Below are 16,196 nucleotides of genomic sequence, written 5' to 3'. Positions count from 1 at the left end.
TAGATTAGGGTCATTGACCCGACTGAGAAAACTTGGCAGATGCTTCTTTAACTGTGCCAGAAAACAATGATCCGAGTAGCCGTGCTAAAACATGGACACAGCGAAAACCAGGAATGGAGCATCAGCCCCTAAAAGACATTCCACATGAGGGACAAGCACTCAAAAATAAGGAGTTTGGTAGCTTTCATGTGTTACATTGTGATTCCTGAACAGTCTCAGACAGACAGACAGGGGGTTGCAAACACCAACCTGATTATGATGGGGGGGTGTCACAACTTGAAAAGTTTGAGAACCACTGCAAAAGTTCAAAATGTCCCTGTGTCTGGCTTCCCAGCTACTAGTTGAAGTGAAGGAAGAGTCTGGAATTACAAACTGGAGCAGAGTAAGCTGCTCTTTGGCTCTGGAGCACACTCTGCTCCACCTACGTTACATTTTCAGCGCCATTTTACTTGGTATCCACCTTGCGTTTACATGCATAGTGTCAAAAAGAAAATAGACTTGAAGTCTAGGACACGTGAAGCAGACAGCTGCAAAGATTAAAATAAGAGCATTTCTGCTGTGCGAGATGTGCAAGTGAAAAACATGTGTGACTCACTAGCAGCAAGGACGGTGTAAAAACCAAACACTCAGTCAAAAGACACTAAAGTGTGACTAAAATGCTGATGTTTTATTAAGTTTTCCTCATTTACCGACAGCATAAATAGCATCTACAAAGGTAGAAACTCGTCTGCTGTTTAATAATTTATGCTTTAATCCAGCAAAGAGAGAGATATGGGGGAAAAAAAAAAACATATTTAGAATGCTAAGTAACAGCAGTACTGTTCAGGGTAAATCTACCGCCAGCCCAGGCGGGCACGTTTAGAATTGACAGATGGCTCAACCATGACCGCTGAGAGCGAGGTCGATTAAGAGGGCTGGTGGGCAAAAGGGTTTGGGAAGAAATGATGAAACAAAATGAAGTTTGGTGCTGCGGTCTGTATGCAATTATCTGGTCTCCAGACACTCAGGCCTGCTTTAGAATATGCAAGACAATCACATTTCTTAAACCCACACAAAAAAGCTGTTTCATACATAATGCTCACAGCGCTGGAGGAGAGGTCCTGCAGGCTTTACAAGTGACTGGAATGTCAGACCACCTTAACACTGGAACATTCAACACAATTGATTATTTGCAGTGGTGTTTCATGCACACATGCTAATCTGCATTTTTTTGTGTGTGTACATTCAAATCTCTCAATGGAAAAGCACAGATGTTTCACACTTGATGATGATTGCATTCATGGTGTAAAACTCTTAATTATTGCTGGTAAAATGTCATTACACATTTGGCATAAGAGACCTATGCAAGTATTGAAGGTCTGAACACTGAATAAACGTGTATAAAAACAAACACTGTTCACACGAGGGTATAAAGATACCTCTGTAACTGCAAAATGAGGACATTTGATTTGTGTGATAATAGATCTCTTCAGCCAGCAAATCTCACAAGTCTCCAGTGCTGTGTTCATCTATATAACCTGGATATACAGCTCGGTGTGTGACCGTGCCACTCCACACGACTTTGATAGAGTAGACACTGTACATGCATCTGCACGTGTTACCCTGCATCCAAGCAACATGATCAACAAATCCGTGTGATCTCTTTGTCAGAGTGACCGAGCTTGGCTAACATCAAGTATTAAGGATGTCACAGGAGCCAGTGCTTCAGTACCAAGTCGATGTCAAAATTCTGAAAACGTGACTGTAACCATTTTTCTACAGTGCCTTAGGCACTGGGAATGCAATTCTTCCGGACCTGACGGGCAGAGCATATATGCCTACAAGTGTTTCTAGTCTGCTGTTAAATGCCAAAGAAGAAGAACACAACATACAGTAAAATTTGTTGTCAACAGCAAGCGCAGCTGCAGCAACAGTTCCGCCTCGACTGGTGAAAAGAAGAACAGTAAACAGAGTCATGTAAGGAGGTTCTCTGTGTTTGAGGCTGCTCATTATTAATGGATTAATTATTAATCATCATTAATAATAAATTCACAAAAGTATGCAAACGTCATATGACATCAAACATTTTAGAGAGGAAGAAGTTTCAGAGAGGCGCAAACACTTCCAACATAGCAAAACACCTCAAAGACAGACATCCAGATGGTGAGTAAGTGTAAATTCATGTTAACTTTACATTAAAGTTTGTGTGAAGGAAAAAGGGAGTTGCTGAAAACATGTGAAAACACTCATAGAAAACTGCTCATATTTCCTCATTTTGAGACCTAATTTTATATTCTAAGCAATTTTTTAATGATTCAAATTTGGCTGGGTGGTTAATAACACACATTTATTGTTGCTTTACAGTATCTTTAACGCTGAATCCAAAGTGTTCTCTTTGCTATCATTTTCCTGAAATAGATGATGTTCACAATGGCTGAATACTAAAGGCTGCCATATTTTGTTTAACAAAATATAATCTTAACTCATAGCAGCAGGTGACTGACTCCTTACCATTCAGTCTGTGTCATCTGTCATCAACATATAATGTTGGTGATTTAAATACACATTTCCAGACTAATGGTCTGTCACTGTGTCAGTAAATTTAAACTACCGCCTGCACACTTGTATTCAAAGTTCAGAGGGAGAATCCCTTTTGCACTCCATTACTCTTCAAACACAGGCAACATGCTCCCCTGACAGTGATTTGCATCAGACTTAGTAAATAAATCCCCCTTGGTCTTTTGTCCTCGAAGCTAAGAAGTGTTGTTATTTCAGGTAGCAACTGGTTATCGAGCATTGTGGATTTTCACTGCTATTGGTATTGACTACTAAATTTCTGGTATCCCTCTAAAGAAACAAGTAATTTAGCTTAACATATAATTAAGTGAAATTTAGATTGGCACAAGTTTGTGTGATGTTTAACAGTTGATAGTGCTGCTAATACCACCTCAGTGTGCGGCTGAATACAGCTTCTAGCTTCTCTGAGCTTATTGTTCCACATCAGTGGTCAGTATGGTTGGGAGATCTCACCCTTGGGTTATCATCCACCCAACCTCATTTTAAACTGTAGAGATGCTACATGCTACAGGCTAATTATATACTTCCTATCTATTCCAAACATCTGGAGAGCTGAGATAAACAAGGAGAGTGAAGAGAGGTAAATATCTAGATAAAACACCAAGTATATGCTGAAGATGTATTTGACATGTAAAGTGGATGATGCCCAAACTGCCATGAATGTAGCAAAGAACTGCAGTGATAATAACCTCATGCTGTAGTTTGTTCTGAGGTCTATTTTCTACTGAATGGTGGTCAAAATTGCTGAGTTGAATAGCGGTGAGAAGAACACTCATCCTATTAAGACCACTTCAGAGATGTTGGATCCAAACAAAACAAAGCTTGAAGAGCATGGAAGAGAGTAAAAGAAATGCACAGGGAGAAGAGAGGCATAAACAGACTACATCGAGTGTGTGCAGTGTGTTGGTAGGAATGTATACAACCATACGTGGGCTTTTTGATCAGTTTGTTCTGAGACAGCCGACATCTTTTCCACACATACGCTTACCTGGATGCCGTCCAGCAGTTTGCTCATGCACCAGAAGCTGTCAGCCTCGATGTTCCTCAGAGCCTCTTCCTGGAGACTGGACACGTCAAAGTTTTCCACTTCCTCCTCTGGAGAAGACAAAGGAGAACAGAGAGAGAGAGAGAGACTGGTAAATAAGCAGTGCACAGACAGCGAGACAGGCAGGAGTAAACTGGAAGGTGGGAAAATGAAGGAGAAAGAAACAGAGAGCGATTCTGGTCTGCAGACACAGCAGGAGCTCCGCCATAAGTCCACCACTCAGACAGGGGAACAAGAAATAGGTCATATGTGCAGAGAGAGGACAAAATTAAATGGAGAGAGGTAACGTTGATGGGTTACGAAAGAGATGTATGGAAAGGAATGACGATACCGACAAATTGGAACATGGGAAGGAAGGAGAGATGAAGCAGAGGAGGCGGTGTAGCAGCTGAACAAGTGGGAAGGAAATGTAAAAGCAGACTAACAGCGCAGCCGAATCATTATCGTCTTTTAAAAACAGTGGTTCAACCTTTTTCCATGGGTACTCTGAACATTTAGAAAATGTCACACATTCATGCACACAGCATAATATATACTTTTCATATATTGCAGACTTAGTGAATTCATTTCCTAGTAAAAGCAAAAGAAATTATGCATGTTTGGTTCCATCTTTGTACTTGCTTAAGTAAAACTGCCACTCAGAATTATGTCACTACATCTGAAAGAGGTTCCTTAAAGCATACATACTGTACTTCCTCAAATAGTGACAGGGGCCTTTATTTACCTCAACTGCAGAAGGTAACAGGCCTTTTACTTGAAGAAGGCTCATATTAGAGGAAGGCATTTATTTATAATTCCCTGTTTGAACATTTTAATTGGTCATATTGTGGCAGCCGCAGGAAATGAGAGACAGAAAGCACCTCAGATCGATGTCAGTTCTTTAATAACACTGAAGACAGGGGACAAGAACACTAAACACTAAAACAAAGCCACCTCACTAATGAGTGGAACTACGATAACAATTAGGATACCAAAATAAACCACCTTGTTCTGAACAGAGCATGGTGCCAATGCTACCAAAAACTAACATTTTAGAAGGTAAAACAGCAAACTAGTAAAGTCAAGCAGTAGAAATGATGGGAAATATGGCCCGTCACTGCAATATTTTAGTATGACGCAAGTGTGAAGTCACCCATTGGTTTGTTTGGACTGCGGTTTTTAAGACTTGAGTTTTGGCATTATAGGGGTTCCCAACTTGATGCTCTGCAATCAGAAAACAAAAGCTTGGTTTCAGCTTGTCCACTCAGTAACAATTCAGCAATGGTGGCCTGCCTGGTCAGGATCTTTCTCTTATCAGTAAATATGTGTCTGAAAACATTTAGGCAAGAAATTGGCAATGCAGTAATAGAATATTGATCTATATTTGATTAACACTGCCTAGTTTTACAGTTTGATCTGAGTTTCGGGAGGCTCCACTGGAAACTGGAAGCACAACGAGGCTGCGTGATTGTTATCAGGTGGAGATCTTAAAGTTTTCTTAAGAAATGGGCAATGTAGTAATAGAGTCTTGATTCATATTTGATCAATACTGTCCAGTTTGACAGTTTGAATAAACCACGTGAGAAGTCAGTGGAGTGACCCCCTCCTGGCCATTAGACAGAATGCAGGTTTAGGACACTCCCTCCTAAAAGCTCCACTTTTTCATATATGGTCTATGGTACAAAGCCTTGTTTTGATCTGCTTCCATTTGCCCTATTAAAGTGAATTATATTTTTAATACTAACTCTACACTTCCTGTATCCATTTCAAAAGTCCTCTGGCATTTCAGAAGACAGTGCAAGTTTTTTATCAGGTGGTGAGAGACTGCAATTTATACTTGATTATGCTGTGATGTGATTTTATCATGAAGCAAATACACATTTTGAATTCATGGTTTGTTGTGTCCTTTATTAGTAGTTGATAAATGTAGATTTTAGCAATTTATGATGTATTTTTTATGTTTGGTTCCAGGGAAGACACCAAATTGCTATTGTGGATCTCAAACTGAAAACATCTGGGAAACACTAGTTTAATGCAATGTTTTCTATTATTTTTAGTGTATTTCCATGTTTTTATACTTTATCTCTGTTAGTATTTGTTTATTTTCTATAATTTCATGCACATTTGGCTGTTAAAGCTGTTTTAAACTACTACAAAGGTAACTGCGAGGAGCAAGAGGGAAGTAGGGTAGACAGTCTGTAAATAAATGCAGCAAAATTATGTCCGAATGTATCCTAAAACGCACTGCAGGCTGCACGGAGGAAACAATTTAAAAGCAGCAAGCACACCGAGTTCCCAGTCATCTCCAGCGGGTGACTTCAACGATGGGTGTCATCAGATGTCATTAACGGCAGCAGCGTGTGACGGACTGTAGAGGCTTTGACGGGCTTCTGACAAGCCACTGACAGCCAGTGGAGAGGAGATGGGACGAGACTGATTAACAATGATCTAGAGAGAGAAAAGAAAAGGGAGAGCGGGAGCCAGAGAGAAACAGAGACAGGGAATGTGTGTGCGCGGTCATATTACTAAAAATTTGTTGAGTTCGGTGGATGTATTTGTGTAAGTTGTCCTAATACACACTTGCTCATACATTCACAGGACCTGGCAGCTCTGCTTGGTATCCTTGGCAACCCCGGTGGAATGCTGTCAAGGTTGTAATGAGCATGCTCAGTCTGACAGACAGACAGACAGGGAGCTGGCAGCGGGCCAGGACTACAAAGCCATTAACAACTAGCCCGTATGAGTGGAGGTGTGTGTGTTCGTGTGTGTGTGTGTGTGTGTTCAACATCTCGCCATGCAGGCGCTCTCATCATTGTCTTGTCTGCTTGAAGTCAGGTAAGGATGGGTAGAAACCGGAGGACGGAGAGGCTGCGGGTCCTTCATTCCAGCGAGACCTTTCATCCCATCACTCCCAGACAGATCAAGGTGTCCAGACAGCACAAAAATCTAATTTTGTTCACACAGCTACCAGATTTTTAATAGCAGATATGGAAGTGGCCAGGGCTGGATTATGATGAAATGTCAGTATAGTTCATTCTGACCATGAGCAATTCAAAAGGCAAAATGTAACACAGCTGCAGGCCACATAAGAGCCATTTTTAGTGCAAACATACAGATGTAATCTCATAAAATCCAATTTTTGGAATGAGATCTAAACTAGAACTGCGGATGTATGATTCTGCCAACTAGTCAAGGTGCAGTTTACATCAGTCTATCCAGATTCATATAGTATGTTTAGTGAAGGTTTTTAAGGAATGTATGTGAATTCTTTGGTGTGGAAGTACAGAGAACTGACTATTATGATGTCAGTTAAGTTGACCTTCTGGATATAACATGACGAATTTATCATTTTATCCTATTAGACATTTGTGTGAAATTGTCATCATCCACGTATGAATTCTTTCGTTATAGCCAAAAATGTGTCTTGTGAGGTCACAGTGACCTTTACCTTTGACCACCAAATTCCAATTAGTTCATCCTCGAGTCCAAGCAGACATTTGTTCCAAGTTTGTTTGTTTGGAGTCCAGGTGGACATTGGTACTAGATTCAATGAAACTGAGACATCAGATTGATAAGAATGGGGTGGATATCAGGTCGCAGTGACCTTTGACCGCCTTGAGTCCTGATGCCATTTGTGTCAATTTTGAAGAAATCGCCTTCAAATGTCACAGAGATCTCGCATTCATGAGAATGGTACGGACATGAGGTCACAGCGACCTCGACTTTCAGCCCACAAAGTATAATCAGTTCATCCTGGCGCCAGATTTAATGAAAGTCTCTCAAGGTGTTCCTGAGATGTCACATTCATAAGAATGGAATGAACATGAGGTCACGGCGACCTCTGACCACCAAAATCGAATCAGCTGAGTCCAAGCGGACATTTGCTCTAAGTTTGAAGAAATTCCGTCAAGGCATTTTTGAGATATAGTCACAAGAATGGGACAGACAGATGGACGGTCAACCCCAAAACATAATGCCTCTTGTCACAGCTGTCACTGGCACAGAGGCATAAAAAAATTATGATTCAGCCACAGCTGATGGGATGGAAATTCACAATATTTCTCCTCAGCTGAAACTGAGGCCACAAGCAGAAGTCAACTACAATCAACTAAAGCTAAATGTGGGTTTGGAGCAGCTGTTATAACAATGCAGAAACAAAAGAGGCCACCATCTGACCAATTTGAAGTCAGTATTTAATTTGATAGCTCCTCTATAGTCCTGCAGAAGACAATGACAACGCATGAATAAAGCCGTCTCTCTGGGATGCAGCGGCTCCGGGCACCAGTCGTGGCATTAAATTTGTAGTTGAAAAGATTAATTGTAAACAGGCTGACTGGCAATTCGTGTGGTGTCGTTGTTGATTAACAAGGTGGTGAGAGCGCCACTGCTCCACCGTTCTGGGAGACCCTGAGTATCCCAAAGTCTCAAATCAGTCTTTGTCGTGGGCTAAAGCCTTTTGCTGTCGAGCCCAGTTCCAACCTAGACCTTGACTCTGGAGCAGATTAGAAGGGACGGCTTCCAGGAGTCCAGTGGTCGTGCTGGAGTTGGGCATAGCTCATCACAATAACAAGGGCACACAAGAGGAAGGGCCTAAGAGGAGGAGAGGCCATGCAATGGGAGTGCTTGCACTCAGCGTGACTGGATCATGAGGCAACAGTGCCCCCTGTGATCGCTGGTGGAACTGATGCTAACACCAATAACCAGCTTTGCACGGATGAATGCTTAAAAACAGTCACAGCTCAGGCCATTAGTCATTTCCATGGTCCATAGTCCAGACAGCTCTTTCTGTTCATTGTTGGAAGGATACAAAGAATCAAAGCTGTGTGGTGAATGTCTGATGACTCATCAACCTGTAGTCGAATTTAGTTTTCATGAACCACCTTCAAACTTCAGTGTTTTGGTAACATGAATAACAAAAAAAAGGCACCATTAGGCCATCCTGAATGCCTCAGCAGTCCTTGTGTCTCAGCTGACCTGCCTTCAAAAGAAGAAATTGCTAATTACTTTCACCATGATCCACGCCTCAGTAGGAGGAACTCTCTTGGTGATTACTTTTGGAGCGCTGCCTTCACTCTAAGGACCAGCTGACAATACATGTCTGGGACATGATCCGTGTCTCAGTAGAAATGCTTCACAAATAAGAACCTTGGGAATTTCTGGAAGTTCATGCTTCAGTGAGCCTCGCATCAAAGAATGGGAGTCTTGGTGGCTTTGGTTTTGTGTAAGATGTGTCTCCAAAATAAGATTTCTGACAAATTATATCCTCAGGTTCTTCAGAGGTAGAGAAAGCTGGTTTCACACAAACTCACCTTGGAGAGTTTGTGTGTCTTAGCCAGCCAACTGTCGAAGACACACAAACTCTCATGTCTGTACACAAGCAGAGATGCACGGGCCTCTGAAGACAGGCAGTTTGTAATCAAATTGGCAGAAGAGCACAGCACACACAGACTACAAACTTGGGGGCACAGCCAAGAGGCATCACGTGTGCACAAACAACTATAAAACACACACACACACAAAACAGTAAAACTGATTACAGAGCAGTGATTGTTTGCTTGATGGTGAGAATCAACATAGAATTTATTTGAGGGAAAAAGAGAGACCAAATATTTTAATTACAGAGGGGAATGTCGAGTTTAAGAATCCAAAATAACCAAATCTCTCCAGTAACCCAGACTTCATGTCAACTACTACACCATTCTTACACTAAAATTAGGGTGTATATGCATTTTTTTTTTTAAAAGGCAGGTAAACCCGTTACAAATAGGTGATTGACTACTTTCCCACTGCCAGTAGATGAGTTTAGCTTTCTGCTTTTTTTTTTTTGCTAAGACTCAACTCATGTCTGTACAGGAGATCAGAGAGAAAGACATTATAAAAGTCTATGTGTGTTCAGCTCCCAGCACTTTTGTAGGGTCTAACTAAACCTCTGTGCTTTGAAGTTTGCAGGTATCTGTTTTATTTTACTGCTTCATGTTCACTTTCAGCCGTACAGGAGTCAGGATATTCTGTACAGAAGTTACTGCAGATGAAAACTTTTCCTTTATTTGTTCTTTGCTTGCATGTCTGTCTTATTTGTGTACTTGGGTGTACGGGGGCAGAGACAAGGGATGAGGGATTGTTATGCTTGTATGTTTACATATTGGTGGGGGTTAATGGTACACACACTGGAAATAAAAAGAATGTAGAAGAAAAATAGAATTCAAACGTCCACCATTTTACAGCCACTCAACTAAAGATAAGTGCTTATCAGTTAAATACATACAGTCAAGAGGGAGATGCTAATCCCTGCTGTGCTGTGCTGATGAACCAAGTCAAACCGAATCAAGTCAGGCAAGCACATGTGCAAAAGAGTCACATTAGTTACAGGCACAGGAGACAAGCCTTCATTGGCTCCACTGAAAAAGGGCTGATAATTAGCATTTCCACCCGGGTGTCGTGTTTTCATCACTGACAATCAGAGCTGGAGCCAATAAATACCTGTGACTATTGCAGAGTCATTTGATCTGGGAATGAATGCTGATTGTACCCTTTCCCACTGACGACAAAAGCCAGATGTTAGTGGGCGTTAGTGGGTTTTTTGCCCAGTGTACAATGGGCTTTATCCTCCTGACATCATGTCATCTCTTCTTATTTGCTCATATCTCTTTGTATACCTCATCTTTCCTTGATAGTCTCTTGATTTCGCTTAGGTACATCAAGGCTTTTTCTCTTTACTCTCCCTCCACCTTTCCTCTACAGCCATTTGACATCTCTCTTCATTCGCTACCCTGCCTCTCCAAGCTGTTCTTTTTTCCCCCTCCCCATCTCCTCCCCCTTCCTCACCTCTTTTCCTATTGGCCACGCAGCCAGTTTCCTGCCAGGCCCCAGGGTTTATTTCCTGTTTGTCCTGGCGCAGGGGGCAACTTGTCCAGAGAGACCAACTGCTTGGTCGCTGCCAGCTGTGAGCACTTGGCACAGCTTGGCATGCCGAGCCGGGTTACACCTCCGGAGACCGAGTGCGGGCGCCTACATACACAGACACGTGCACACAACATGCACACACACTCACGCCAGTGCTGCCATCTGCCCTCTACAACTATGGGCCACAAGGTAATGTGATGTAAGATGATAAACGAGCTACTTTAACCTGATGTAATCATAAAGTGTGTGTGTATGCTGACTGCAAGAGTGAGTGTGTGTCTTTGCAGACAGCAATTGGCAATAAAAAACAGTGCCATTTGACAACCCTCTGTTGGTTCAGATTAATCACAAGGAAACCTGAGCCGCAGACTGCCAGAAAGAGAGAGTGAACGCTGATGGTTTTAACAAGATTTCACCATCCAAAGCTTATAAGATAACATGAAGTGTTGAAGCCATTACTTATGATTTACACCAGTAGTTCAGGTTAAATCTAATGAATCTAATGACTTACAATTTAAGCGCCGAATCCAAACATATCACAATTCAGTTTCCACCCTCAGAATGACACCCAAGTGACACAGTTGAGGGCTCGACACTTAAAAATGAGACATGTTAGCTGCTGGTAAGACGTGCAATACTTCCACCTCTCTGCACCTCTGACAACTCCCCCCCAACAACCTCTCACTCAGGCTTCTGCAACAAAAAAGTGATTTCCCCACGTGGCACATTAGTGTGATAACACCATCCTTAATGAGAACTGAACATTTTCCAGAGAGGTGGCGTTCATACTGTTGGATAATTAAGAAGCGAGTCAACCAGGGAAACCTGGTGTCACCAGCGCACACACATCTGCACGTACACACACAGAATATACAAGATCAAAGCATACACTGTAAAAAAAAAAAAAAAAAAAAAAAAAAAAAAGTTGGTAAAACTCAGGGTCTCAAGGCAACGGGCTTCACACTTTTTTTCAGTTTTAAGTCAAACTCAGTTTCTTATATTTTGAAATAGTTTTGCAGACCTATAATCTTTTGTTGAGATCATTTACTTTTTTCTTTAGTTGAACCTGAATCTTTGAGTTTTAGAAACTCAAAAATTCTGTATCGCAAAAATTGTTCAGTGTGAGCTGTAGAAAAAATACCAATTTCAACTCATGTTGATATTGTGACGCCCCTATAATTATTAACCATTATTCACTTTCAGTTTAATGAATTTACTCAACAATTTTTGAAATGCATTTTCTTTGTTGCTAAAATTAAGATGTTTTATTTTAAGAAGAAAAGTAAATCATTTTGACAACAGATTATAGGCCTTAGTTTATTTCAAAACTTAACAGTTGAGTTTTGATCCAAAAAAGAAATAGTGGAGGCAGTTGTTTTGGAAGTACAAGTTTTAACTTCTTCTTTTTTTTTTTTTTCTACAGTGTATGAGAGCACTATGAGAATAAAATTGTGGCTGTGTGTGAAGCTATGAATATTGACAGGTGGAGGTGAAGGAAGATGGCGGTAGTAGAGTGTGTGTGTGAGGATAATGTCAGCGCAGGTGAAAATAGACCTAACTGTTTCTTTTCTCTCTGCCAAATCTTTGCTTTCTCTTGAAACAAACTCTTTCATTTCCATGAATACCGTATTTACACGTTAACACGTTAAAAATAGGTGACTGATCCTTTTCCCATCATCAGTAGATGAGCTGCATGTCTGTTTTTTTCTGATGTGCACGGGAAAGCTGAGACTCAACACTGTGTGCAGGAGAGCAAAGAGAAAGGCGTTTTTAAAAAGTCTGTGTGTTCAGCTCTCAGGACTTTGGTAGCTTCTACCTGAATCTCTGTGGTTTGAATTTTACTCCCTCTCTTCCACAGCTGTGTTTACTTTAAGGTATCTGTTTTATTTTATTGTTTTATATTTGCTTTCAGCTGATAGAAGTCATGCTAATTACTGTTGATGAAAACCCAGCATTTCCAGATTTGGCTGTTTCAAAATAAAGATCACATTTATAGTGAAGAATTTATAGGAAATAAACTGCTCAGACATTCAACTAAAGATGAGTGTGTATCAGTCAAACTCCACCAAACTGGGCAGATACACCAAGTCAAATCAAGCCAAGCAGCACATGTCTGAAAAGGAGCAAAAGAGGCAACAATCCTTCATTTCTTCTGTCCGAAAAGAGGCAGAAATACCATGTCTACCCGGGCCAGTTGGCACTGGAGCCAATAAATACCTATGACTACTGCAGAGTCATTTGACCTGGGACTGAATACTGATTGTACCCTTTCCCACTGAAGACAAAAGCCAGATGTTAGTGGGGGTTTTTTAAAGTGTAAAAGGGGCTTAAGAGATTTATCTGAAGATTTCCTGTCTAGTTTCCAAAAAGCTTCTAGTGTCTTCATTTCACAGTTGTCAGAAGTTACAAGGTTTTTTTCCTCAAAGTATACCACTAAGCTTACTCATTGAAAGCGCCGAACTTCAGCCTAAACAGTGATAAGGGACGCTTCAGGCCATAAAATCTACACAATCACTCCAACAATGTTCTCATCTCCTACTATCTGCACTACAAGCCGTGTGTCCATACATCAAACAGCAGGCCCCACAGCTGTTGGCAAGATAATGTAAGCCCTTGACATCAAATGGAATACAGCTATTAATACCATATCTGCCTATGTGCAGACACATAATGATCCACTTGCCCTGGGGTAAGATGGTGTCTTGTATGAGAAAGCTTAAAGTGTTTAATGTTGAGTAAGGCCACCGCATCGCATTAACTGTTGCTGCTGCTGCCAATATCTCTGTTCGCACTGCATCCCTCCCCATCACCACCCCTCACAGCAGCCTGTGGGATGTTTGCACAGCACAGATGTGTGTGTGCGAAACGTGTGATTCAACATGTGCGCAGCTGGCAACGTATTCTACAACTGCGTAACCATGGCAATGCCAGAGAGATGCAACGTTGCCTGGGATGAGGTTTGTTTGTGTTTTCCTCCACAGCTTTCTGATTCCACAGTGATAACATACACAAGGGAGGGGGACCAATAGAACAAATCATAGCTGGATCGACAGGATTATCATTTATACCGACTCCAAGGTAGCACACATGAGGAGCAATCTGAAAAACACTTTTTGCTCAGAAGGATGAGGACAGATTTGCCAAAATATCATGGCATGTGGTGGAAAAGTGAGGACAAAAAAACATCTGAACCAGCTAGCTGTGGACTGTTTTACAACTAACTGCTTCAATAATCTTGAAAAATCAAAGGAAAATTAACCAAACAATAGTTTGAAAAAATACTACCCCCAATGATGTCATCATCAGGGTTATCTTTAGCCTGGCATCAGCTCTCGGTTCAGTTTTGATTTCAACAGAGACAGACCACAATGCATTTGGACACAATTGAATAGACACAAATGCATCTATCAAAGCAAATGAAACATGAGCTTGAGGATTGATCTGGCTCCAAGGCTAGAGACCTAAAATCTTTAACAGAAAGCCTACAGGTGGTTTTCAGTTCAAGAAAAATACAAATAAAATCTTCAAAATTTAAAAACATAAAATATCACAAAGAAGTTTTTAGGCTTCCACATCCACTGAAAAGACAAAAAACAGCGGCAGACTGAAACATCAGATCTGTGTAGTGATGAGACCTTCCTTCAATCAATACATTAAACAACAGAGTGACAGAGGAAAATGCATCCTAAAATGCCTTGTTTTACCCATGATGTGAAGATATTCAGTCTACTGTCAGAAAAATTACTCAATCCAATTAATGGATTCTCAAAACAGTTGGTGACTTCTTTAATAATTAATTATTCGATGAATTGTTACAGTTCATTATATAAATATATTCATGCAACTTTTATGTCACTAACAGATGCGTCTGAAGTGTGGAGAAGCTCTGACAGATGTAGTTAAAAGTGGCCCCTTGACGGCCTGAAATTTTGGATGAAATCTGTTTCAGTGAAGCCACTTACATCAATGCCACCACGTCTGACAATGCATCCACACACACCTCTGTACAGAAGTAACAGCCCTTGCTCCACAAAAAGCCAGAATCTAAAAACTGGCTCCTATAAATTAAATGAGGAAGTGATTCCATCCCACAGTTCACAATTACATGTGTTCCCTGGTTGTTTTGTTAAATCTGCTTACATTATACTATTAAGTATGACTGGATAAATAAAGGGCTCCTGTCACTTTTGTTCGGTATATGCATATAATTCAAATCTATCACATGCACTTCTGTACAGCTGGTTTGAAAAAAAAGTAGTCACCTCACTCATGGTGTCACAATAAAGCAGCACAAAAATTACAAGTACCAACATAAACCACCATGTTCTGAACAAACAAATTACAAACACAGCAAACTTAAACTACCAGCAATGCTTTGTGGGATAATTAGGCAAATGAGCTGCACACATGAATGTAACAAGCCAGAATCCCAGATCACACAGGCATCTGATAGAGGCTGCATTTAAAAGACAGAATGAACAGCCAAACAAAATAACGAAAAAAAAAAAAACTGTGTGAAAACTGTCTTCAATATCAACTGCAGTATTACTTTTCAGTATCATTCATATCATTGCTAATACTACTGTTCTATTTTAGTTTTTTTCCAATTTGCTTATTTTAATAAATGTATCTTAATAAGTTGTATTGTGATTATATGAAGCACTGGTTTGACATTTACTCATACACTTTATTACTCTACTGTTCCCACTTGTGTTATAGTATTTTTGAACAATTTCTGTCACAACAATTTCCTCCAGGTTTAATTAAGTTCACTGTTTTCTTATCTTAAACATTTATGAATCACATAAGACATCCAGTCTACTCAAGGCATAGTTAATGTGCCAGCCTAATGTACAAGACACATCTGGGAGCTGAAGGAAAGTTTCCTGAGATGTAAGTGAGGGATCAGTCCATTAAGTCATTAGTGTGTGTAATCTGCAGGCTTAGTTAGGAAAAAAAACATTAGCGGGAACAGTAATAAGCAGACATTGTGAACGGCAGAAGGAACACAGTGGTGAGAGAGACACCTCCTGACGTAATCCCGTGCGTGTGCAGATATTTGTGTAAACACGTGTGAGGCTGCAGTGTGTATGTGTACGCACATATGTAAGTGTCCAGATCCTTTTATATGTGAGCGCTATTGTTTCAAACATGTCCACAAATCTGAAATGTGCTCATGTCCGCGTGAGTCTTTGTGTGTGTGTGTGTGTGTATGTGTGCGTGTGCACAAAGTCATGATGCAACCCAAAACACCACACAGCACCGCAGCGGCAGCACGGTAAGATGACTGTTTCAATTGCCTCCAATTGCATCAGGTCAAGCGGAACGCGTCTCGCTGGTGACAGAATGATAAAACAGATTTTTTTTTTTTCCCCAAATCAAACGGCTGACAGAGAGAACGAGAAATAGAGACTTGGAGAGATCTGAAGCTTCTCGGTGAGGAGAGCTTCAATTTATGGCTTTTTATAGTCAAGTAATTAACTTAATCTAAAAATATTCAATAACCCCTGCGATTATTCACAGAAGATAAATCATTTTTTGACAGAACTATTTCTCTGGATCATTTCAGAGCGCTATTGCTTTTTATCAGGAGCAATGAGAGAATTTCTGGTAATACGGGGAAATAAGATCAGGCCGGATGCAGATGAAAGCACAGCTATTGATTTTCAGCTTTATATATCCTCTTGTCAAGCACTGATGACGATCTCTGTGA

At 40.7% G+C, this 16,196-nt stretch overlaps 1 protein-coding gene across 3 annotated transcripts in view; it reads right to left on the bottom strand.

Annotated features, from left to right (window-relative positions):
- The window catches only part of tbc1d22a (TBC1 domain family, member 22a), a 159,428-nt gene that overhangs the window by 72,278 nt on the left and 70,954 nt on the right, over positions 1–16,196 (bottom strand). For all 3 annotated transcript variants that reach the window (XM_084711034.1, XM_084711036.1, XM_084711035.1), the window contains one exon: positions 3,545–3,651. In XM_084711034.1, the coding sequence (XP_084567160.1) occupies positions 3,545–3,651 (107 nt within the window). The remainder of the gene's footprint in view (positions 1–3,544; positions 3,652–16,196) is intronic.

The sequence above is a fragment of the Lutjanus erythropterus genome, chromosome 22 (assembly GCF_056507025.1).
Source record: "Lutjanus erythropterus isolate fLutEry1 chromosome 22, fLutEry1.hap2, whole genome shotgun sequence".
Lineage (NCBI taxonomy): Eukaryota > Metazoa > Chordata > Actinopteri > Lutjaniformes > Lutjanidae > Lutjanus > Lutjanus erythropterus.
Note: the sequence above shows the minus strand (reverse complement) of the source record. Positions and strands in the feature narration are given on the sequence as shown.